Below are 26,250 nucleotides of genomic sequence, written 5' to 3' on the forward strand. Positions count from 1 at the left end.
TAGGTGGCATATTGTTGGATGTTGTTTTTTAATCCACTGAGTCATTCTATGTTTTTGATGAGATAATTTAATCCGTTTATGTTCAAAGTAGTTTTTTTTTGACAGATCCTGCCTCAGCTTTATTTGTCCAAATAGCACAGGAGGACACCAGCCGCACGCAGACAGCAGTCAGGGGTCACTCCAGTCCTTCCATCCTCACATCGGCGGACAGAGGCCTCTACTCTGGAGCCTTCATGAGGGCCTGGGAGCTGGCGACTGAGCTGGAGGCGGAGCTGCGGCTGCGGCTGCAGGCATGCTTGGGGCCTTGGTTTGATCCTTGGCCTTGGACTTTGGCTGGAAGAGCCTGAGACCCTTGGCGATGTGGGCTCGAGCATGTTTCCCAAGTTTGGGGTGGGCAATGTAAGCAAGTCGACTGAGCTTGTGGCTGCCGCCCTTTGGGATCTTGGGCTTGACCTCCTTGGGGTTTACAAGGGGCTTGATGGCCTCAGCCCATGCACTCATGGCCTTGGCATTGTTGGCTTGCATCTTCTTCAGGCCCTTCTTGTTGTGCTTGGCAAAGCATATGTTCCTCGGGAACTTGGGGTCCACCCCCTTAAGGGATTTGTACCTTTGTGAGTGGGGTTTCTTGATGCTGTTTCTGTGCCATTTTCATGACTGGTTGTGTGTGGTGTGGTTCTTGGACTTGGCCATGTCTGCACCCAAGCCCACAGCTCCCAAACCCCTCTCAAAGTAATTTTTGATAGGTAAGAACTTACTTTTGCCATTTTGTAATTATTTTCTGATTGTTTTGTAGGTCTCTTTTTAAAAAATGTTTTTATGTCTTTTAGTACCAGTATGCTTTGACTTTATCATATTCTTTTGTGTAATTGCCACAAGATTTTCCACAGTGGTTACCATGAGACTTACATAAAATATCTTCAATTTTAACACCCTGTTTTAAATTAACAATTTAACTTCAATAGAATTTGTATACTTTACACTTTTATTTTATTCCCCCTCACAGTTAGGTTATTGTTGTTACAATTTACATGTAACAGTATGTGAATTATTTAACTAATATTATATTGTTTAACTAATAACAAATTATTGTATTTATGGTTATTTTTCCTATGTTAATTTTTTTAAAACTAGAGTGTGAGTTATGCACCACTATTATCATATTACAGAATCTATGACTATGAATTTACCATTACCAGTGAGATATATGCTACCTTTTCTGTGTTTTTATGGTATTAATTAGCATTCTTTTACTTCTACTCAAAGAACTCCCTTTAGGACTTCTCATAAGACAGGTTTGGTGGTAATGCACTCCCTCAGCTTTTGTTTGTTTGGGAAAGTCTTTACCCCTCCTTTATTTCTGGACAGCTTTGTCAAGTATAGACTTCTTGGTTGGCAGTTGTTTTCTTTTAATATTTTGAATATGTCATCCCATTCCCTCCTGACTTGAAAAGTTACTGTTCAGAAATCTGCCAAGAGTCTTATGGGAGTTACCTTGTATGTAACTTCTCTCTTTTCACTTGCTGCTCTTAAAATTCTGTCTTTGTCTTTGATTTTTGACAATTTAATTATAGTGTGTCGTGGTGTGGCCCTATTCATATTGAACCTATTTGGAGTTCTTTGGGCTTCATGGATCTGGATGTCCATTTCTCTGCTGACGTTCAGGATGTTTTCAACCATTATTGCTTTAAATATACTTTCTGTCTCTGTCTCTTTCTCTTTTCCTGGAATTCTCGTAATGTAAATATTCTTTTCACTGTGTCCCATAATTCCTGTAGGCTTTTTTCACTCTTTCATTCTTAGTTTTCTTTTTGCTCTTCTGACTGGGTAATTTCCAATGTCCTATCATCCAGGTCACTGATTCTTTCTTCTGCATGATCTAGTCTACTTGAAACTCTTTTGAATTCTTCAGTTCAATTATTGTTATTTTCAACACTAGGATTTCTGTTTTTGCTTTTGATGGTTGCTATTTCCTTGTTAAACTTCTCATTTTGTTCATGCATTTTTTTTTTTAATTTAATTTAGTTGTCTGTCTGTGTTTTCTTGTAGTTCACTAAACTTCCTCAAGAGGATTATTCTGATTTCTTTGTCTGATAGTTCATAGATCTCTATTTCTTTAGGGTCAGTTATTGGAGCTTTATTAGTTTCCCTTGGTCGTGTTATATTTACCTGTTTTGTTTTTGTTTTTATGATCCTTGCTTCATTCCTTACATCGGCATCTGCACATTGAATAATTGGGTTTCTCTTTCAGACTTTATAGGTTTCTTTGTTAGAGACAGTTCTTCACCAGTCAGTTCAGTTTAGGTTTCTGGTATGTCTGCTGGTAATGTATTTGGGCAGGTGGGACCTGCTATTATGGTCTATTTGGGGGCAAGATAACTATTCAAGCTCTGAGGTTAGGGATGGGTGTGTGTGTTACAGGCTGAGAACAGTTGGATAGGACTGCTGGCTTGGTTCCCAACCCAAGTGAGGCTATAGGATGGGCTCCACAGTTGCCTGGTCAGGCTTACTAGATGGTCGGGCTGGGTACTATATTCAGTAGTAGATGGGACTATGAATTAGCTTCCTTGTCCTGGAATGGCAGCATGCCAGGGCCCAGGGCCTGTACAGCTCATTTGGAGGGGAGCCCTGAATCAGGCCTGAGTGTGCACTGAATTCCCTGGTTACATGAGGCTTTCAGTTTTGCTCTGCAGATGGGAGAAGCCATGGGCTGTGATCTCTGTTCAAGTGCAAGTATATGTAGGGTTGTTAAATGTTCTATGCAGCTTCCCATGTGCTCGGGTTAGGTTCCCTGGTCAGATAAGGTGAAGGCTGTATTCAGTGATGAGCAGGGCTACGAATTAGAGTCCCTGCCCACAGAGAAGCAGCTCTAAAACAGGTGAAGTTCTTTGTTTTTTATCTTAACTCAAGCCAACCCACACCCCAAGTTCCCTGGCCAAAGAGGGCCACTCCCTTTGCTCTCCAGACTATCAGCTCTGTTTGCCCTTCTCTTGGCTTGAGCACCACTGGACCACAGAGTTTCCAGGAGTTGTCACCAGCTCTTCTGGTCAGATGGGTGGGAAGGCTCTCTCTATAGCGGGTGGGGCTGTGACTCAGCTCCTTGCCTGGGCCTGGGCAACCCAGGCTCTAGGGCTGGGAAAACTCCTCATTTGAGGATTGAATCAGGCAGGTCTGCACCTGCTGAGTTCCCTGGTCAGAGTATGCCCCTGACTTGGTTCTGCAGATGAGCAAAGTCTCTGGTGGGGATTCCTACTTGAGCACTAAAGGTATTAACTCAGCCTGCCAAGACCCATGTGCCGTTGTAGCAAGTTCCTCCCCTCCTTCCCCATCACAATCAGATTCCCCTACAATCCCCCTGGGGCGAGGTCAGAGTAGGGGCTCCCACAAAGCAATCCACAATGCTGGGGGAGCTGGTTGACCCTCTGGGCCCTGTTTTCCCACTTGAGGAATCAGAGACTCAGGGGAGACCTCATGAGGTGTTGTGTTGGCCTCAGGGAGGGGCAACGCTACTTCTCTTCCCTTGTAATACAGTCTGTCTTGGTCTGAGGTGCAAGGGAGGGCTTCAGCCTCACTCCCGTATTCTAGGACTCTTTCAGTGGTATCTTGTTCTTGAATAAATGTTAATTGTTCTTCTTGCTTGGGGAGCAAAGTCAGGAATGACCTGTGTTGCCATCTTGGTGACGTCACCCTCAGAAACGTAGCTTTATAAGTGGCTAAGAGATCAAGTCACTACTAGGAGTGGACACATGCTGCATGTGGTCCCATGGAGCAAGGCTGAGGGAACAGAGATCTTAGGAATAAGAGGAGAAGGAAGAAGAAGAGGAGTAGGCAGAGGAGGGAGACAGGCAGGGCCTCAGCTGGGCATGGCCAGGCCATGCAAGGGCCCTCTGTTGGGGTCCCACCTGAAGCAGCCCTATTGGCCAAACCTCCTTTTCTCCTTCCAGGATCCTCTAGAAGGAATGTGGAGGCCTCAAAGACATAGAGCCTGAACACAGACAGTGTTTGGAAGAATTAAGGACAATAGGTCCCTAAAGTGAGGGCAAAATGCTGATAGATCTAGGATTAGAAAGATAGGTCAGTAGCAATGGGAGCCCTGGGCTTAAATGCTGGCTCTTATAACCCAGTGTATGCCCCTGGGCCAAGTAGGTAGCTTCTATGCCTCAGTTTTTTGTCTGAAAAATGAAAGTAGTAAGAATGCTTCAAGCCTGCTGTGAAGATCAAATGAGGTAATGTTGGTGGAAGCAATTTTTATACTGAAAATTGGTTATTCTTGTGTATGTTATTATTTTCAGTTTTGCCTGGGGCCAGCTTTGTCTCTTCATATTAAAATGGATCTACCTATGAATGTTTAAAACATTTAAAATGGGGGGCTGGCCCGGTGGCTCAGGTGGTTGGAGCGCTATGCTCCTAATGCCGAGGTCCCCGGTTCGATTTTCACATGGGCCAGTGAGTTGCGCCCTCTATAGCTAAGGTTGTGGACAACGGCTCTCCCTGGAGCTGGGCTGCTGTGAGCTGCGGTGAGCTGCTGCCGCGGGCTGCTATGTGCTGCGGACAAAAGCTGCCATGAGCTGCCGTGAGCGGCCCACCGACCACTAGCAACCGACTGCCTCAGCCGGAGGGGAACGTAAGTCTCATAATAGCAGCATGGGCCAGGGAGCTGTGTCCTACACCTAGACTGAGAAACAACAGCTTGAACCGGAGTGGGGGGGAGGTGGAAGAGGGGAATAAAATAAATATATACATACATAAGTAATTTAAAATGGTAGTTCTCCAAAGAACAGTAAGGAGTTTGGATAATATCATTTCAACCTCTGCAATATCCCCTTTGACAACTGGAATTCAGATGAACTGATGGGCCCAAACTCCTAGAGGAGTTGATCAAAGGAATTGAAGATCAAGTAGCAATGTCGCTACAGCCTCCTAGCACACCAGAGCTGCTGCCTTCTCACCCATCACATCCTGACCCAGAAGAGGGGCTCACTTGGCCAGAGTCCCAGCAGTAGCATTGACCAGCTCAGCTCACCTCTACCACACTCGTGCCTGGTGAACCACGTAGAGGATCATTAATTATTTATTCATAATGCCTAATTAAAAATCAGTTCCCCAGAAGAGTAGTATGTGAGTTTTAACTGATGACAAGGCTGGCGGAGGCTAAGAAGAAATAATGTGTGTAAACGGCCATGCAGAGGGCCGGGGCTCAACCAATATGAGTGTGAATCCAAGGGCCGACATCCTCCAAATCACGCACGCAGGCTCGTGCACTCAGATACACGCCCAGGACAGATCTGTTCTCAAAGCAAAGGGTAGCAAAGAATCACCGTGGGTGGTGGTTATGACCAGTGTGCTCTCAGCATACATGCCTGTAGGGCTTCAACTTTGCAAAGATCTTAAATTGTCAGATGGCTGAGTGGCCACAGTCTGTTCTGGGTTCAAATGTTGATGCCACCCCCTTCAGTCCATGTGCCCTTGGCAAGTGGCTCTTTCCTTCTGGGCCTCAGTGCCCTCCTCTGTAAAATGGACATTCTCATCCCCAGGTGAGGATTCAATGACTTAATACACGTGAAGCCGCGGGCACAAACCTATGGTTTGGGAAAGGGGAGCTGTGGCCGAGCAGCCGGAGCGGGTGGCCTGGCGAGCATAGCCACTGCGGTGGGGCTGCGCATGTCGGGACACACGGGACCGGGCTGCGCACGTCGGGGCGCGTCTGCGGCCCACGTGGGGCGGGCTGGCGACCATGTCCTCGTTAGCACTTTCACTCCCACCCCTTGAGCCGGAGACGAGATGCTGGTTCCCTCTCAGGACAACGTTGGGGCGCAGGGAGGCCCTGGCTACCCTGGAGATAGGGACCCGTGCCTCTCCCCTGCCCGCCTGGGCCCCGTCCTGCCAACCCCCTACCCTTCACTCCCCCACCCCGCACCCCCTAATCCAGGAAGGCTGCACCTGCTTCCTGTCCCCACCAACTGGCGCCGTCCTCCAAGGCCTGTGGCTGCGCATGCGGCGCCCTTCCTGGCCCTTGGACCCCAGCTCTTCTGCCCTTCATGCTGAAGGCGACCTACACAGTGCGGGCCAGCCGCGGCAACTCAGGTGATAGGAGGCTGGCTCCATTTCACAGGTGAGGAAATGGGGTGATGAGCCTCAGGCCCGTGGTGGTCACACAGTTAACTACTCAGCGGGGGTTCCCGCCTGGGCCACTCCCAGCACCGGCTGGCTCTGGCACAGGTACCGCCGCCTTTTTGACGCTTTCACATATCCCTTCACTCAGCTTGTGTGTTTGCCATTGACTGGGACCCACCCTAACCCAGACCCAGACGGGCCAGGCCCTCCTCTCCTGGGCGGCACACCTCCAAGGCGTCGTTTACTTGGCTGGGGTGGAACTTTCTTCAAACTAATTTGAGAATTGCTTCATGTTTTGGTTGATTTGGTGGGGGGGTTTTTGTTTGTTTTGTTTTGTTTATAATGTTCCTCAGGCACAAAAGGTAGCTGCTGTTTGTCTTTCCAGAAAGGCTTTCTGTTTCTAGCCCCTGCACAGTTTGATAGATATGCAGTTTATGATACTGCAGACTGTTTGACTTTCCTTTGTGGAAAAAAACTCATCCTGTTTCATCTTTCAAATTGCGAGCTGAGTCCTTGCTATAACCAGAGTGGCTGCCCTTGGTAACATTCCTAAACTATTAAATATTTGTTTAAAAGAACAGACATAAAGTATGGCGATAGGAATAAGGCATCTTGAAAAAGTATTCATAAAAACAGGATAGTTGTAATATTCTGAGTTAGTCTTGGATCTTTTTTCAAGGGTTGAAGCACTTTGATTCCATAATTACTCGGCCTCATGACCACACTTTAGGACAGATTATTTTTCTTGTAGACAGGAAAGTAAAAGAACAAAAATGTGAGGTGCCATGTTGAAACCACACCATGAGACAGTACTGAAGGGTGGGAGAGTTGGGAGGGAGGCCGAGGTTAAAGCTTTGGCCTTGGGCTTGCAGGATGTGGGGAGGCACTGGCCCTGCAGTGGGGTGCGCCAGGCAGATGGAGCTGCAGTTGGGCTGGGCTGGAGAGGAGCAAGCATGACCTAGCCAGGGGGCCAAGCTCCAAGGCAGTTTCAGTCCTTACTCTGGAAAGAGTATGAGTGAGATTGTTGGGTGTTGGGGACTTGGGAGGGAAAGGGCAGAAGTGAAATTTAGATGTTGTTTCTCCCCATTTGACTGTAGGGGGCGCTTGATATCATCACTTTTGTCCTCACCATGTTCCGGTCTCGACACCTGAAACAATGCTTGGAGCATGTCAGACTAACTAGAATTATCATTTTATATAGATTCTTGGCTGCGTCTCTGTTCACATTTAAACAGCAGTGAGTTGAACTGGGTCCCACAGTGGTTGATGTCTTCCTTTGTGTCTTCGTGTACCTGGCAGCTTTTTATTTTTCTTAGTGGCACAGAACATAACAGTGGCATCTTAGCTGATGAAGTACTGTCTATAGTCAACTGTGGCGTTGGTCGGAGAATGGCAGGTTTTGGAATTGGAGACTCAGCCAGAAAAGATTACCTTTTATCAGACTGTACCCTTCTACTGTCATTCATTTCTTTTTCTTTGAAAATGCAAATGTTTTCAAGGAATGTACGAGGAGGTGTTGGTAAAAGCCCAGAACAGCAGGTACAAGTATGAAGAATGTGTTACTTTGTGGACTGGAGAGGGAAGAAACAGCTGGTGGGTGTGTCTCCTTTCCGGGTAACACTGGACTGCCCTAGTCATAGCTTTTTGACTTGGGTGATGGTTACCTAGACAAGATGAAGAAATAAAAGACATTCAAATTGGAAAGGAAGAACCAAAACTGTCACTTTGCAGTTGACATGATACAATATAGAGAGAACACTAAAGATTCCACCAAAAACGATTAGAACTGATAAATGAACTCAGTAAAGTAGCAGGATACAACATTAATATTCATAAATTGGTTGCATTTTTATACACCAATAACAATCAGAAAGAGAAATTTTAAGCAATCACATTTACAAATGCATCAAAAAATACTAGAGAGGTTGCCAGTTAGCTCAGTTGGTTACAGCATGGTGCTGATAACACCAAGATTGCTGGTTCGATCCCCACATGGGCCACTGTGAGCTGCGCCCTCCTTAAAAAAAAAGAAAAAGAAAAAAAAAAGATTTGAAGAAAATGAAAAACCTAGAAATGAATTTAGGGGTGGACGGCTGTCTCAGTTGGTTAGAGCACGAGCTCTGGACAATGGGGCTGCCAGTTCGATTCCCACATGGGCCAGCGAGCTGCACCCTCCACAACTAGAATGTAGTCAATGAGCTGCCGCTCAGCTCCCAGATGGCTCAGCTGGTTGGAGGGCAGACTCTCAACCACAAGGTTGCCGGTTTGACTCCCGCAAGGGAGAGTGGGCTTTGCCGCCTACAACTAACATCATCGGCAACTGGACCTGGAGCTGAGCTGCACCCTCCACAACTAAGATTGAAAGGACAACAACTTGACTTGGAAAAGTACCGGAAGTACACACTGTTCCCCAATAAAAAAAGAAAGAAAGAAATTTAACCAGGGAGGTAAAAAATCTGTACTCAGAAAATTATATAAGAGACTGAAAAAGATACAAATAAATGGAAGCATATACTGGGCTCATGGATAGGAAAAATTAGCATCATTAAAATGTCCATAGTGCCCAAATTAATTTATAGATTCAACACAATCCCTATCAAAATACCAGTGGCATTTTTCACAGAACTAGAACAAACAATCCTAACATTTATATGGAACCACAAAATACCCCATGTGGGGACAGAGCCCCAGAAAGCAGTTTCCAGGCTCTCGGCCTCACATAGAAAGGTGTTGGCTCAGGTAGTAAATGGCCATCAACTGTGATTGGATGGCCATCAGCTGTGGCTAGTTGGCCATCAGCTGTAACCAGTGAGCCATTGGCCACTAATATAACTGCCATGGCTACTCTAGCAGCAAAATGGGGGCTAGCAAGAAGATAGTGACTGAGCCTGCAAGCGGCGCAATGAGGGTTGAGAATTGTGTGGCTCCTGTTTTGTTTCTCCAACCCAGCCGCCAGTGAGAATATAGTGGTATGACGCCCCCATCTATGGCTCCGTGGGTGTTCCTTTTTGGCCTCACCATGTCCTGCATTCTTATGTGGGGAGCGGGAGCAGAGACCCCGCAGGCCGCCCTGCACGACAAATGGCGCAGCGAGCAGGGTCTCCCGCACGACACATGGCGTAGTCGGCAGGATATGGTGCCGGCCAAAGCTCCCCGAAGGGCGGTGGAGCAGTCTGTGCGTATGAACACTCAGTCTCAGGAAGACCAGGAGGAGCAGCTGCCGGAGAGCTGGACCCCCATGGAGGGGTGGAAAGACGTGGACAGTTCCCCAACCAGCACAGGCCGGAGAAAGCGAAGGTCGTTGCGGCCCTGTGGGCTGGGAAGTGCTTGCTGAGGCAGCCCGGATTCAGGACTTGTAGTCCCAGGAGGAAAGGCTTGCTGAGTCCTCCTTAGGAGATGAGGGTGAGGTCAAGGTCGTCCCTCACCCCCAGGACAGCCCTGGCGAATGACTATGGACTATGGGGAATTGCCTTCCATCCCTAATTTAATGGACAGCTTGACTGTTTGCTTGGAACTTACCACCATGTAGTGGAACTATTGGATGTTTGCTTTTGTGTCTTGACTGGCTGCCATCGAGAATATGTAAGCACCTTGACTGTGAGCCGCTGTTGTTCCAGCAGGGTACCCTGAGAGGCCCAGAGAGAGTGGCAGTGCCCTGAGAGCCCTGGCTGTGTCCAGGAGGTCTGGCTGTGCCCAGAGAGAGTGGCAGTGCCCTGAGAGCCCTGGCTGTGTCCAGAGAGCCTGGTTGTGTCTAGGATATTGCATTCACCTCCAGGCTCCTCACATAGGGCCCCTCTCGGAAGATGCTTGTCGCGTAGATTGTGAGGCGAGAGTCTGTAGGGGTGGAGTGTGGGGACAGAGTCCCAGAAAGCAGTTTCTAGGCTCTTGGCCTCACATAGAAAGCTGCTGGCTCAGGTAGTAAATGGCCATCAACTGTGATTGGATGGCCATCAGCTGTGGCTAGTTGGCTGTCAGCTGTAACCAGTGAGCCATTGGCCACTAATATAACTGCCATGGCTATGCTAGCAGAAAATTGGGGCTAGCAAGAAGATGGTGGCTGGCTGGCAAGCGTGGATTGCAGTTAGGATGGCAGGTTGCGGACAGTGTGGATCCTGCTTCCTGTGTCTCTGGCCCAGCCACCAGTGAGAATATAGTAATATGACTCCCCTATCTGTGGCTCCGTGAGTGTTCCTTTTTGGCCTCACCATATCCTGCGTTCTCTTGTGGGGAGCGGGAGCAGAGACCCCATCGGATGCCCCACACGACACCCCAAATAACCAAAACAATATTGAGAAAGAAGAACAAAAGGGGAGGTGTCACACTACCTGATATCAAACTACACTACAAGGCTATAGTCATCAAAACAGCATGGTACTGGCATAGAAACATACATAGATCAATGAAACAGAATAGAGATCCCAGAAATAAACCCATGCCACTTAATTTGTGACAGAGGCAAGAATATACAATGGGGTAAAAACTGTCTCTTCAATAAATGATGTTGGGAAAACTGGACAAATGCATGCAAAAAAATGAAACTGGGCCACTTTTTTACACCATAAGCAAGAATGAACTCAAAATGTATTAAAGACTTAAATGTAAGACCCAAAACCATAAACCCCCTAGAAGAAAACATAAGCAATAGATTATCTGACATCGTTCTTAGTAATGTTTTATATATATATGTCTCCCTGGGCAAGGGAAATAAAAGGAAAAAGAAACAAACAGGACTATATCAAACTAAAAAGGTTTTGCACAGCAAAGGAAACCATCAACAAAACGAAAAGGCAGCCTACTGAATGGGGGAAGATATTTGCCAACAATACATCTGATAAGGGGTTAATATCCAAAATATACAAAGAACTCATACAACTCAGCACCAGAAAGACAAATTGGTGCAGCCACTATGGAAAGTAGTGTGGAGGTTCCTCAGAAAATTAAAATTAGAACTACTATATGACCCAGTGTCGTGTGGGGGACCCTGCTTGCTGCGCCATTTGTCATGCAGGGAGGCCTGCAGGGTCTCTGCTCCCGCTCCCCATACAAGAACGCAGGATATGGTGAGGCCGAAAAGGAACACCCACGGAGCCATAGGTAGGGGAGTCATACCACTATATTCTCTCTGGCGGCACTATACTCTCACTGGAGGCGGGATCCACACTGTCCGCAAACCGCCATCCACGCTTGCCAGCCCAGCCGCCATCTTCTTGCTAGCCCCATTCTTTCTCTCTTCCCCTAGCGTAGCCACAGCAGTTATATTAGTGGCCAATGGCTCACTGGTTACAGCTGACGGCCAACTAGCCACAGCTGATGGCCATCCAATCACAGTTGATGGCCATTTACTACCTGAGCCAGCACCTGTCTATGTGAGGCCGAGAGCCTGGAAACTGCTTTCTGGGGCTCCGCCCCCACACTCCACCCCTACAGGCTCTCGCCTCACAATCTACGCGACAAGCGTCTTCCGCGAGGGGACCTGTGCGAGGAGCCTGGGGGTGAATGCAATATCCTGGACACAGCCAGGCTCTCTGGGCACAGCCAGGGTTTCTCAGGGCACCACCAGTACTTCTGGGCACGGCCAGACTTCCTGGACTTCTTAGGGTACCACCTGTCTTCCCGGACACAGCCAGGGTTTCTCAGGGCACCACCAGTGCTTCTGGGCACGGCCAGACTTCCTGGACTTCTTAGGGTACCACTAGTTTCCCCGGGCACAGCTAGGATTTCTCAGGGCACCACCAGTACTCCTGGGCATGGCCAGACTTCCTGGACTTCTTAGGGTACCACCTGTCTTCCCGGACACAGCCAGGGTTTCTCAGGGCACCACCAGTACTCCTGGGCACAGCCAGACTTCCTGGACTTCTTAGGGTACCACTAGTTTCCCCGGGCACAGGTAGGATTTCTCAGGGCACTGCCACTTTCTCTGGGAACAGCCACACTTCCTGGACACAGCCAGGGCTCTCAGGGCACTGCCACTCTCTCTGGGAACAGCCCGACTTCCTGGGCACAGCCAGGGTACCTTCAGGGCTCAGCCAGACTTCCTGGACTCAGCCAGGGCTCTACTCTCTCTGGGAACAGCCCGACTTCCTGGGCACAGCCAGGGCCTCACAGGGCACTGCCACTCTCTCTGTGCCTCTCAGGGTACCCTGCTGGAACAACAGCGACTCACAATCAAGGTGCTTACATATTCTCAATGGCGGCCAGTCAAGAGACAAAAGCAAATATCCCCCAGTTCCACTAACAACAGTTCCCAAACAAACAGTCAAGCGGTCCATTAAATTAGGGATGGAAGGCAATTCCCCATAGTCCATAGTCATTCACCAGGGCTGTCCTGGGGGTGAAGGACGACCGTGACCTCACCCTCATCTCCCACGGAGGACTCAGCAAGCGTTACCTCCTGGGACCACAAGTCCTGCATCCGGGCTGCCTGAGCAGGAACCTCCCGGCCCACAGGGCCGCAACGACCTTCGCTTTCTCCGGCCTGTGCTGGTTGGGGAACCGTCCACATCTTTCCACCTCTCCACAGGGCTCCATCTCTGCAGCAGCTGCATGGCTTTTCCTGTGCTGGTGGGAGAACCGTCCACGTCCTCCCACCCCTCCACGGGGGTCCAGCTCTCCGGCAGCTGCTCCTCCTGGTCTTCCTGAGACTGAGTGTTCATACACACAAACTGCTCCACCGTCCTTTGGAGAGCTTTGGCTGGCACCATATCCTGCCGACTACGCCATGTGTCGTGCGGGGGACCCTGCTCGCTGCGCCATTTGTCGTGCAGGGAGGCCTGCGGGGTCTCTGCTCCCGCTCCCCATACAAGAACGCAGGATATGGTGAGGCCGAAAAGGAACACCCACGGAGCCATAGGTAGGGGAGTCATACCACTATATTCTCTCTGGCAGCACTATACTCTCATTGGAGGCGGGATCCACACTGTCCGCAAACCGCCATCCACACTTGCCAGCCCAGCCACCATCTTCTTGCTAGCCCCCATTTTCTGCTAGCGTAGCTACAGCAGTTATATTGTGGCCAATGGCTCACTGGTTACAGCTGACGGCCAACTAGCCACAGCTGATGGCCATGCAATCACAGTTGGCCATTTACTACCTGAGCCAGGCACCTGTCTATGTGAGGCCGAGAGCCTGGAAACTACTCTCTGGGGCTCCGCCCCCACACCCAGGAATTCCATTTCTCAGTATTTATTTGAAGAATCCAAAATACTAATTCGAAAAGACGTATGCATTCCTATGTTCATTGCAGCATTGTTTACAATAGCCAAGACATGGAAGCAACCTAAATGTCCATCTATAGATGGTTGGATAAAGAAGATGTAATAGTACATATATACAAAGTGTGATCAAACAATATGGTGAATGTTTAAATAAATAAAAAATGTATTACAGTAAAAGACACATGTCATTAATCCCCATCAAAATACTCCCCCTCGCTTTGAACACACTGTTTTGCCACTTTCTGAAGCAGTTCTGGAAGCTGTTTTTCATGAGTGTCTTTACTTGCGCTGTCATGGCTGCCTCGATGTCCTGAATCATTTTGACTTTGGAGAAGAGCCAGAAGTCACATGGTGCCAGATCCAGTGAATAAGGTGGATAAGGACACACGATGTGTTTTTATTTGACAGAAATTGCTGTACCAGAAGTGATGTGGGACACGGAGCGTTGTCATGATGGAAGATGAAACCATTTGCCCATTTCTCAGGCCATTTTCTACACATATCGTTTCTTAAACACTCTAATAAGCCCTTATAATCAGAGTTCACCGTAGTGTTCCTGGGTTCAAACTCAGCTCACACAGTTCCATCAAGGTCAAAATCACCTTGCAGCAGCATTCACCATATGTTTTGATCACACCTCATATACGAGATTTAACAATTAAGTTCGTGAACTTGTTGCAGCAATGTTGCTAACCTTTTTTGTCAGAGGGATTATTCATTATGAATTTGTACCAACTGGACAAACAGTTAACCAAGTTTACTATTTGGAAGTGCTGAAAAGGCTGCGTGTAAAGTTAGGCAACCTGAACATTTCACCAACAGTTCATGGCTCTCCCATCAGGAAAATGCACCAGCTAACACAGCACTGTCTGTGAGGGAGTTTTTAGCCAGTAAACAAATAACTGTATTGTAACACCCTCCCTACTCACCTGATCTGGTCCCCAGTGACTTCTTTCTTTACCCAGATATAAAGGAAATATTGAAAGGAAGACATTTTGATGACATTCAGGACACCAAGGGTAATAGGACGACAGCTCTGATAGCCATTCCAAGAAAAGAGTTCCAAAATTGCTTTGAAGGGTGGACTAGGCACTGGCGTCGGTGCATAGCTTCCCAAGGGGAGTACTTCGAAAATGACCATAGTGATAGTCAGCAATGAGGTATGTAGCACTTTTTCTAGGATGAGTTCACAAACTTAATTGTCCAACCTCGTATGTATGCATAACACACATACCGTGTTTCCCCAAAAATAAGACCTAGCCAGACCATCAGCTCTAATGCGTCTTTTGGAGCAAAAATTAATATAAGACTTGGTATTATGTTATATTATATTATATTATACTATACTATATGATACTATATGATATGATATGATATGATACAATATGATATGATATGATATGATATTATATTATACCCGGTCTTATAGTAAAATAAAACTGGGTCTGTGGGGACAGAGCCAGGAGTGCAGTTTCCAGGCTCTCGGCCTCACATAGAAAGGTGCTGGCTCAGGTAGTAAATGGCCATCAACTGATTAGATGGCCATCAGCTGTGACTCGTTGGCCATCAGCTGTAGCCAGTGAACCACTGGTCACTAATATAACTGCCGTGGCTATGCTAGCAGAAAACGGGGGCTAGCAAGAAGATGGTGGCTGAGCTAGCAAGAGCGGATTGCAGTTAGCACGGCGGATTGCAGGTAGCAAGTGAGGTTGGTTGGCAGAGAGAAGGGGACAGCAGGTTGCGGATTGTGTGGCTCCTGCTTCCTGTCTCCAACCCAGCCGCTAGCGAGAATATAGTGGTATGTGTGGGGACAGAGCCCCAGAAAGTAGTTTACAGGCTCTCGGCCTCACGTGGAGGAGTGCTGGCTCGGGTAGTAGATGGCCGTCAGCTGTGGCTGATTGGCTGTCAGCTGTAGCCAGTTAGCCAATTAGCCGCTAATATAACTGCTGCGGCTACGGAGGAGAGTGGAGGAGAGTGAAAGAGAGTCGCCGGTGGGTTGCAGACAAAAGGGACAGCAGGTCGCACGTCCAGTGAACCCAGCCTCCAGTGAGACCGTAGTGGTATGACTCCCCTACCTATGGCTCCGTGGGTGTTCCTTTTTGGCCTCACCATGTCCTGCGTTCTTGTATGGGGAGCGGGAGCAGAGACCCTGCAGGGTCTCCCGCACGACAGTATGACTCCCCTATCTATGGCTCCGTGGGTGTTCCTTTTTGGCCTCACCATGTCCTGCGTTCTTATGTGGGGAGCAGGAGCTGAGACCCCGCGTGACACCCTGCATGACAGGGTCTTATGTTAATTTTTGCTCCAAAAGACGCATTAGAGCTGATGGTCCAGCTAGGTCTTATTTTCGGGGAAACATGGTATGTAAAAATTCTTAAGATTTGTGCACCTTGTCTAATGTGCACATCAATAGAAATAAAGTAAAAATGTATATTGTGTAGATTATAGACCTAAATGTGAATGATGAAATAATACAAGTTCTAAAAGATGACGTAGACTAGGTTCATGTCTCTGGTATAGGGAAGAGTTCTTAAACAGGACACAGAAAGCACTAGTCATAGAAGCAAATTTTGATAGATTGGGTTACATTAAACTAACAAGCTTCTGTTTATCAAAACATGCCAGTAGAAGAGTGAAAAGACAGGCCACACAGGGGGAAGGGGTACTTGTAGCACGTATAACTGACAAAGGGCTCATTTTGAGAATTTATAAAGAATGACATGGGCCGGCCCGGTGGCTCAGGCGGTTGGAGCTCCGTGCTCCTAACTCCGAAGGCTGCCGGTTCAATTCCCACATGGGCCAGTGGGCTCTCAACCACAAGGTTGCCAGTTCAATTCGTCAAGTCCCGCAAGGGATGGTGGGCAGCGCCCCCTGCAACTAAGATTGAACACGGCACCTTGAGCTGAATTGCAGCTGAGCTCCCGGATGGCTCAGTTGGTTGGAGCACGTCCTCTCAACCACAAGGTTGCCGGTTTGACTCCTGCAAGGGATGGTGGGCTGTGCCCCCTGCAACTAGCAACGGCAACTGGACCTGGAGCTGAGCTGCACCCTCCACAACTAAGATTGAAAGGACAACAACTTGACTTGGAAAAAAGTCCTGGAAGTACACACTGTTCCCCAATAAAGTCCTGTTCCCCTTCCCCAATAAAATCTTTTTTAAAAAAACAGGGGCGGCCGGATGGCTCAGCTGGTTAGAGCACGAGCTCTCAACAACAAGCTGGCCGGTTCAAATCCCACATGGGATGGTGGGCTGCACCCCCTGCAACTAAGATTGAAAATGGCGACTGGACTTGGAGCTGATGGGCCCTGGAGAAACACACTGTTCCCCTATATTCCCCAATGTAAAAAAAAAAAAAAAAACAGGCAAAACAAATCTCTGGTGTTGAGTCTTACCTGTGGGGCAGAAGGGGAGCGTCCTGACTGGGTGGGAGCACAGGGAGAACTCTAGGATGCTGTAATATGCTGGTTTTTTTACTTGGTTAATTGTTACCTAGGTGCATTCACTTTATGAAAATCCAGCAAGCTGTATTCTTACCGTGGTAGGATGCTGTACTTCTTTAATTTAAAGTTGATTTATTTGATCTGATCTGTACCTAGTGTAGTGATATTTGGTATATTGCGTGTCACTGTGGACTGAATTGTGTCCCTACCCGGCCCCCCAAAAAAAAGAAAATTCACGTGTTGAAGCCCTAATCCCCAGTGTGGCAGTGTTTGGAGCTGGGGCCTTTGGGTGTTAATTACTGTTAGATGAGGTCATGAGAGTGGGACCCCTATGGTGGGGTTAGTGTCCTTGTAAGAAAAGGAAGAGACCAGCGCTCATTCACAGTCTCCCGTTGCACAAAGAAGAGGCCATGTGAGCACAGCGCTGGCGGCCTCCCCCAGCCATGAGACAAAGTCTCAGAAGGAGCCCTGCCTCGCCAGCGCCTCGAGCTTGCACTACAGCATCCAGAACTGTGAGAAACAAATGTGTTGTTGGAGCCCCCAGTCTGGGGGGTTCCATTATGGCAGCCAGAGCAGACTAAGGCACGTAGAAATGGACAGCCTTGACCACCTCGTGTTATGGGGATCCATCCTGAGCTGGGCCCGGGCTGCACGCTGCAGCACAAGACAGGCTTTGTCTGGGCACTGGCATGACTCCCGAGGAGAACTGACGCATCGGTGTGGTCAAGCTGCATGAGTGTTATGAGGGTGACTAGCGGGGCTGAGACAGCCAGTGTCATCAGTCAGTGATGCATCTCTCACAGACTTGAAAGTGCCCCCCTTGAGCTGCATCGGGAGCCGTGAATGCTGAACTTTCTGAAACCAGGGCGTGCTGCTTTTCATCATTTGTGGATTGGCCAAAACGGGAACAGCAAAGCCCGTGGGCGCTGCAGTGGAACAAAGGCTGGTGTGTTTCCCAGCCCAGCAGGCTCTGCATTGTTCGGAAGACACAGAAGCACTTGTGCTCGGAAGAGTAGCCGAGTTCAGGAGGACAGCATCACCCACCCTCCCCGTACACTCACAGAACTGGTTTTAGACGGGGGTCACCAGTTTCTGATCTTTCTGTTTTATTTTATCATCTCTATGGATTTCGGTTTGGTGTAGGGCAGTTTTCTTTGGCAAATGTTCCAGATTCAACTTTAAGAACCCCAAATAAAAATTTAAGGGCAGTTTTCATTCCCCCAAAATTCTCAAAGGCACTATCATTCACATAGACCATTTCTGGACGATTCTAGTGACACGTTTTGGTCTGTCTCTCTCTCCCTTCTTCTTGATCAGCACCTGCGCGGTGAAGAGCCCGCTCCGCGCTTGACAGCCCCCTGCTGTGCTGTCCCTCATCCTCTCAGAAGGTTCGGCTTCATGTCAGCCCCGACCTTCAGTGTTAACGCTCCTTGTACTTGCTTTGTTGACTGTTTACTTTTTAAAGTATGGTTGGCATGCATTGTATTAGTTTCAGTTGTGCCACACAGGGATTCTACATTTGTGTACCTTCCCATGTGATCACTGTGATAAGTCTAGTAACCATCTGTCACCACGCAAAGTGAGTAGGTTCTCGACTGTATTCCCTGTGTTGTACATTACATTTCTGTGACTTACTTATTTTATCCCTGGATGTCTATACCTCTTACTCCCCTTCACCTCTTGCGCTTCTTTCGTTGTGTAAAAACAGTTGTATTGAGATGTAACGCACGTGCCACGCAGCTCTCCCATTTAAAGTGCACGGTTCATAATGCGACCATCACAAAGATGCCTGCATCCCTTAGCTGTCACCCCAGCTTCCCTCCTCTTTCTCTCCCAGCCGTAAGCAGCCACCAATCTGCTTTCTGTCCCTATGCATTTGACTCTTCTGGACATTTCCTATAGATAGAACCACACATTATGTGGTTTTTGTGAGTCTAGCTTCTTAGCATGTTTTTGAGATCCATCCATGTTGTGATGTGTGTCTGTAATTGATTTCTTTTAATGGTTGAGTAATATTTTATTATCTGGATTTACCACCTTTTGTTTATTCAACAGCTGAGGGACATTTGGGTTGTTTCACTCTTGGCTTTTCTGAATAATGCTCTGTGGACATTCATGTACAAGATTTTGTGTGGACATGTTTTCCCTTTTCTCTGGTATTCACCCGGGAATGAAATTGCTGGGTCGTATGGTACCTCTCTGTTTAACTTGAGGAACTGCCAGACTGTTCTCCAAAGCCCTTAATCTTACCTTATCAGTAAGCAAAGGAAACATTTTATTGCTCTTTAACTTTTGTAAATTTTACTACTGGCGAGTTTTGCAGTTTGTCCGTTAAAATGCCTCTGTAGAAGGCGGAGGTATAATGAGTGTGTGGCACCCCCTTTTCTCCACGAACTTCTCACCCTATGTGGGGTCCTGATCTTCAGTGCTCTGAGAACGGAGACACTGACCACACATGCACTGCTACTTATGGGCCAAACACCCTTTCAGGTCATTCTGGTTACAAGATCAGCTTCTTTGGCTGCTCTTTACCTGTGATCTCACTTTCAGATTAAACCATTGAGCATTTAGGTAGAAGGCTGCTCACAATATTTGGTTGCTTGAGCTGATGTCTGGGTCATCTTTTATGATCATGCTGATGTCATGGTGGTATCGACAGCAAAACAATGTCCAAGTCAGGCCCACAGGGAAGACCTTGACTTTGAGTATCACCCTTTCTGATACACATAGAGGATTTTAAATGTTTTCAGAGGCCTCACTGCCAGCCTCCACCTTCTGTGGCGCTCAGGGCTACAGCCGCCAAATGAACCATACATCCTGATTGGGAACCCCTAAAATTCATATGTTGAAGTCCTAACGCCCAGCACCGCAGAATGTGAATGTATCAGGAGACAGCGTCTTTAAAAGGGTAATTAAGGTTAAATAAGGTCACTAGGGTGGGGCCCTAATCCAGTATGACTGGTGCCCTTGTAAGAAGAGGAAATTAGGACACAGACACACATGGAGGAGAAACCATGTGATGACACAGGAAGAAAATGGCCATGTGCAAGCCAAGGAGAAAGCTTCAGAAGAAACCAACCCTGCTGACATCTTGATCGTGGACTTGTAGCCTCCACAACTGTGAGAACATAAACTCCTATAGTATAAACTACCCGATCTATCGTATTTGTTACATCAGCCCAAGCTGACCAATACATGCACTCAATACCCCTTTGCCCTGACACCTGCCTGCTCTCCTGCCCTGTGGGCCTGATGGACAGAACGCAACCCTAAGTCCCAGACCATATCTTCCGCTTGGGTCATCCTGAAGCCCCCATTTTGGCCCACTTTACCCTGGACCCCACCCTGGTCCTTCTTGTTTCCCCAGGTCCAAAGGTGGCTCCCACGTAGAAGGCATACCCTAGTCCAAGTATCACTCCCCCTAGTGGGAGAGAAAATGCTATCAGGGACCCTGGTCAAGCCATGGACCTCTCGCCACTCCCACTTCTTTACAAGGGGAAGTTCAGTGATTCCTTAGCACTTGCCAGGGTCCCCTGTGGAGGGTGGGACCGGAAAGGCCAACAGTGGATGCTTTATCCACAAAGATAGCTTGATTTTCCCAGGAGCATTCACCCCATTTAATACAATTTGCACCTGTGCTTTCCTCCAGATGATTTCTAATGTGGAAATAATTATGTGTAGAAAAGCTGGTCTCAACATTTGCTAAGTAGAAGCTGGTGCTATTTTTGAAGTTAGGTTTATCAAGCTGTAACTCACCTACAGTAAAATTCACCCTTTCTAGATGTGCAGTTCAATGAGCTTTGACAAGTGTGTGTAGTGTGAGTAACCAATACGGCCACGATCGGGAATGTTCCTGTCATGCTCGGAGGAGCCCGCGTGTACCTTTGTCTGGGGACAGCTTCTGAGCACAGGAAGTTACAAAGTGGAGCTGATGCTATAGGAAGGTTGAGTGAGAAGAAATTTTCAGGAAGGATGGGAAGGAAAATAGACTGGTTATATTTTAGGGCAGAAAAAAATGGGAAAATTCCACTGACAAGTGGGTGGATGGCAACCTGGGCAGTAGCTCCCTGAAGGTCCAAAGGAGGAGAGGGTGTCAAGACCAGGAAATAGGGTGACTTTTAAGGTCACCCTACCTCCCTCATCCCCTAAGAGCATCTGATCCTGCCCTCCAGTGTGTAGATAGGTGCAAATTTAAAACATTTCATCATTTAACAATTGTACAAAAATTACAACCATACATTATTCATTTAGTATGGTGATTTCATACTTCTCTAAGTATTTTTCTCTTTTTAATTCATGATTTCTACTAAGTTGTGTTGACTTCTACTTACTTGACATTATTTTACATGCACTTTTTCCAATGTATAAATTATATATTTATTTATATTTTGTGGTAAAATACACATTTTTAACTATTGTAAAATATATAATTCAGTGGCATTTGGTACATTCACAGTGTTGTGCAACCATCACCACAGTCTAGTTCCAGAATATTTTCATCATCTACAAAGGAAACCTTGTACCCATGAAGTAGTCACTGCCCCACGCCTTCTCTCTGCCCTCCACCCCCAGCACTAATCTGCCTTCTGTCTTTGTGGGTTTTCCTATTCTGGGCATTTCACATATAGAGAATTGTACAATATGTGGCCTTTTGTGTCTTCTTTCACTTAACATAATGTTTTTTAGTTTTATCCATTGTTATAGCTTATATCGGTGCTTCATTCCTTTTTGTGGCTCAGGAATATTCATTCCATTGTGCTGATGTATCACACTTTGTGTATCCATTTAGTCACTGATGTACATTTACATTGTTTCCACCTTTTGACAATGTGAATAGTGCTGCTATAAACATACATGGACAAGGATTTGTCTGCATATCTATTTTCCTTTCTCTTGGGTATATATGTAGTAGGAGTGGAATTGCTGGGTCATAGGTAATTCTATGTTTACCTTACCAGGGAGCTGCCAAGCTGTTTTCCACAGTGGCCGTATGATATTACATTCACACCAGCCGTGCATGAGCGTTCCAATTTCTCCAGTCCTTACTAATACTCGTAGTTTTGTCTTGTTTTGATGAAAGCCATCCTGGTGGGTATGCAGTGGTATCTCATTGTGGTTTTGATTTGCACTTCCCTGGTAAAGTGACTAGTAACACAGTGTCTTTTCATGTGCTTGTTGGCCATTTGTCCATCTTCTTTTGAAAAATACCTATTTTGTTGTTGAGTTGTAAGAGTTCTTTATATATCCTGGATACTAGACTCTTATCAGATATATGATTTGCAAATATTTTGTTCCATTCTGTAGGCTGTCTTTTTATTTTCTTGACAGTGTCCTTTGAAGCACAAAACCTTTAAATTTTGATGAAATCCAGCTGATCTACTTTTTCTTTTGTCGCCTGTGTTGTTGGTGTTACATGTAAGAAACTAGTGCCAAATCTGTAGCCATGAAGATTTACTTCATGGTCTGTATCTGAGTCATACAGTTTTAACACAAATTTAGGTTTCTACCTGTTTTGAGTTAATTTGGTATGTTGTATTTCTGTTTTCACTTATTTCTAAGTGTTTTCTAATTTCTCCTATGATTTCTTTTTTGACCCATTGGTTAAGAGGTGGTATTTTGTTTCTATATATTTATGAAATTCCTAATTTTTCTTCTATTGTTTATTTCTAGTTTCTATAATGATTGAGAAAGATACCTTATATGATTTCAGTCTTAAAATGTTTTGAAACTTGCTTTGTGGCCTAACATATGATCTATCCTGAAAAAAATCCTGTGTATACTTGCAAAGAATGTGTATTCTGCTGTTGCAGGGTGAGGTGTTCTATACATCTGCCATATCCTCTATTTTCTTTTGATCTTCTGCCTAGTTCCATTATTGAAAGTAGGACATTGAAGTCTTCAACTACCAAATTAATATTTCTCCCTTCAACTCTGTCAATTTGCTTCACATTTTGGAGCTCTGTTTTTAGGCACATATATGAGGTCTGACAATTAAGTTCGCTAACTCATCCTAGAAAAAGTGCTACAGACCTCATTGCTGAATATCACTACGGTCACCTTCGAAGGACTCCCCTTGGGAAGCTATGCACCGATGCCAGTGCCTAGTCCACCCTTCAAAGCTATTTTGGAACTCGTTTTCTGGAATGGCCATCAGAGCTGTCGTCGTATTACCCTTGATGTCCTGAATGTCATCAAAATGCCTTCTTTTCAATGTTTCCTTTATCTTTGGGTAAAGAAAGAAGTCATTGGGGGCCAGAACAGGTGAGTAGGGAGGGTGTTCCAATGCAGTTATTTGTTCACTGGCGAAAAACTCCCTCACAGACAGGACCATGTGAGCTGGTGCATAGTCGTGATACAAGAGCCATGAACTGTTGGCGAAAAGTTCGGGCCGTCTTTTTCGAGCAGCCTTTTCAGCACTTCCAAATAAACTTGGTTAAATGTTTGTCCATTTAGTACAAATTCATAATGAATAATCCCTGTGATATCAAAAAAGGTTAGCAACATCATTGTGACAAATTCGTGAACTTAATTGTCAGGCCCTGTATATTTATAATTGTATCTTCTTGATAATTGACCTTTATATCAACCTATAATGACTCTCTTTGTCTCATAGTAATTTTTGACTTAAAGTGTATTTTGTCTGGTATTAGGGTAGCTACTCCAGCTCTCTTCAGGTTTTTATTTGCATGGAGTATCTTTTCCATCCTTCCACTTTCAACCTATTTCAACCTATTTGTATCTTTGGATATAAAGTGAGTCTCTTGTAGACAGCATATATAGTTAGATCATGTTTTCTAATTCCATTTGCCAATATCTGCCTTTTGAGTTGAGAGTTTAATCCATTTACATTTAAACTAATTACTGATAAGGATTTCTGTTTCACTATTTGTTTCCAATACATCTTATATCTTTTTCATTCCTCAGTTCCTCTGTTACAGCCTTCTTTTGTGTAATCAATATTTTTGTAGTGTACATTTTGATTCCCTCCTCATTTCCTTTTCTCAGTATTTTTTAGTTATTTTATTAGTGGCCACCTTGGAGATTATAATTTGTATGTTAAATTTATAACAAACTACTTTGAATTAATACCAATTTAGTTTCAATAGTACACAAACTGCTCCTATACAACTCCACCCCTCCCCTTTGTTTTTATTGTCACAAATTATATCTTTAAACACTGTTCATTAACATAGATATATAATTACTGTTTTACACATTTCTCTTTTAAATTATATGGGGGGGAAAAGAAGTTACAAACCCCAAATACAGTAATACTTGCATTTTATTTACCTATAAATATCACATAGTTCACAATCTACTTCAGATTAATACCAACTTAATTTCAGTAGGATGCAAAAACTCTGCACCTATATAGCTCTCTTCCCTCTCCCTCTTTTGTGCTGTTGTTGTCATATCAATTATATCTTTATACATTGTATGCCCATAAGACAAGATTTATAATTATTGCTTTATGCAGTTTGTTTTAAATCAGGTAGGAGAAAAAGAGTTACAATGAAAAAATACATTTATACTGTCTTTTACATGTGCCCATGTAGTTATCATTATCAGTGTTCTTTTTTCTTCATGTGGATTCAAGTTACTCTAATATTCTTTCACTCCATCTTGAAGGACTTACTTCAGTATTTCTGGCAGGACAGGTTTTTTAGCAACAAATTTTCTCAGTTTTGTTTATCTGAGAATATCTTAATTTCTCTTTTTTTGAAGTATAGTTTTGTTGGATTAGTCCATAGTCTTCAGCCCTTTGAATATTTCATCCAGTACTTACTAATTTCCATGATGTCTAATGAGAAATCAGCTGTTACTCTTACTGAGAATCCCTTGTAGATTATCAATTACTTCTCTCTTCCTGCTTTTCAGATTCTCTTACTTGATTTTTAACAGTTTGACTATGGTGTGTCTCAGTGTGGATCTCTTTGTGTTTATCCTACTTGGAGTTTTTTTAACTTCTTGGAAGTGTGATGTTCTCTCTCTCTCCCTCCCTCCCATTTCTTTATCTCTTTATTCCCATCTCTCTCTTAACTCCTGCTGAGACTCCTGTAATGCATATATTGCTATGTTTGATGATGTCCCACTGGTCTCTGAGGTTCTGTTTTTCTTCATTATTTTATCATTTTGTTCCTCAGACTCAATAATCTCAATTGACCTACCTAAAAGCTCACTGATTCTTTCTTCTGCCTGCTCACATGTGATATTGAAACCTTCTAGTTAGAGTCTCATTCCAGTTTTTGTACTTCTCAACTCCAGAATTCCTGTTTGGTTCCTTTTTATAATTTCTGAATTTTTATTGATATTCCCTACCTGGTGAAACATCATTCTACTGGTTTCTTTTAGTTTTATGTCCATCATTTCTTTTGGCTCTTAGAGCATATTTAAGAAAGTTGATTTAAAGTTTTTGTCTAGTAAATCCAATGTCTGGGCTTCCTCAGGGGTGGTTTCTCTTCGTTTATTTTTTCCCCATGAAAACAGCCATACTTTCTTGTTTCTTTGCATGCCTTGTAATTTTTGTTGAAAAATGGACATTTTGAATATTATAATACAGTAACTCTGGAAATATTCTCCCCAGGTTTTGTTGTTGCTGCTTGTTATGAATAGTAGTTATTTAATTACTTTTCTAAACTATTTTTCTAGAGACTATATTATTTTGTTGTGTGTGGTCACTGGAGTCACTGTTCCCTTTATTTGGAGGTCAGCTGGTGATTTGATAGAGATTTCCTTACATGCCAAGAGCCAAAACAGCAACAAAAAAAACAACCCACCCAGCTCTCCTGGTCTTTGCAGACTGGCTTTGTGCTGGAGTTCTCCGTCAACTCTTAGTCAGGCCTCTCACAACTCTGTCTTAGCCTTCATGTCCTGACTAAGGTCAAAGCTGATGGTCCTCTTGGGTCTTTCCTCTGCATGCGTTAGTCGTGGGCATGCACTTGGCCTGCCTGGCTCTGGTTGTGTGGGAGCCTTCAGAACCTACTCCTCCATGCATGTCCTCCCTCAGCCTCTTCCTTTCTAGGCTGTACGTTCTGCTTGCCCTATCTGTTACCCTTTGCCCCAGGTAGCTGTGGCTAGTAGATTGGCCTTTGAACACTTTTGACAAATGCTGCCCAGGAGGCCACTCTAGCCCTGAGAAAATTGAGGGGGTTAAAAAAGGCAGGACTCTGAGCTCATCCCTCAGGGGGTCAGCAGACATGTCAACACACACCAACCATCTTTGACAACAAAGTTTGTACTGCCGCACACACACCAGCAAGCCATATCAGGAATGCAGTTCCTGGGGTGCCTCTGAAGGGGGGGGTGATAGGGGAAATTCAAAAGCCAGGCTGTAGTCCCAGTGAAATTTGGCAGCTTTCTTCTTTGTTAAGCATCCCCAGGGTTGGTGTTAGTTTTGGGTTCAATTCCAGAGTTCTGTGCCTGTGGTTGATTCTGACAATTTTTGCCAGCTTAATTGTTTTTTTCTGTGAAGGGACAGATGTTT

At 45.6% G+C, this 26,250-nt stretch overlaps 1 protein-coding gene and 1 pseudogene across 1 annotated transcript in view; one reads left to right on the top strand and one right to left on the bottom strand.

Annotated features, from left to right (window-relative positions):
* Nucleotides 1-217: 217 nt before the first annotated feature.
* On the bottom strand, nucleotides 218-690 carry LOC148758890 (large ribosomal subunit protein eL29 pseudogene; annotated as a pseudogene).
* Nucleotides 691-5,511: 4,821 nt separating this feature from the next.
* Nucleotides 5,512-26,250, top strand: part of FAM178B (family with sequence similarity 178 member B) — a 106,390-nt gene continuing 85,651 nt past the window's right edge. The window contains 2 exon segments of the mRNA XM_074333924.2: nucleotides 5,512-5,531; nucleotides 5,927-6,081. Coding sequence (XP_074190025.2) covers nucleotides 5,512-5,531; nucleotides 5,927-6,081 — 175 coding nt within the window.

This window comes from Rhinolophus sinicus, chromosome 2 (genome assembly GCF_057876585.1).
Source record: "Rhinolophus sinicus isolate RSI-liver-muscle chromosome 2, RSI-T2T, whole genome shotgun sequence".
NCBI lineage: Eukaryota > Metazoa > Chordata > Mammalia > Chiroptera > Rhinolophidae > Rhinolophus > Rhinolophus sinicus.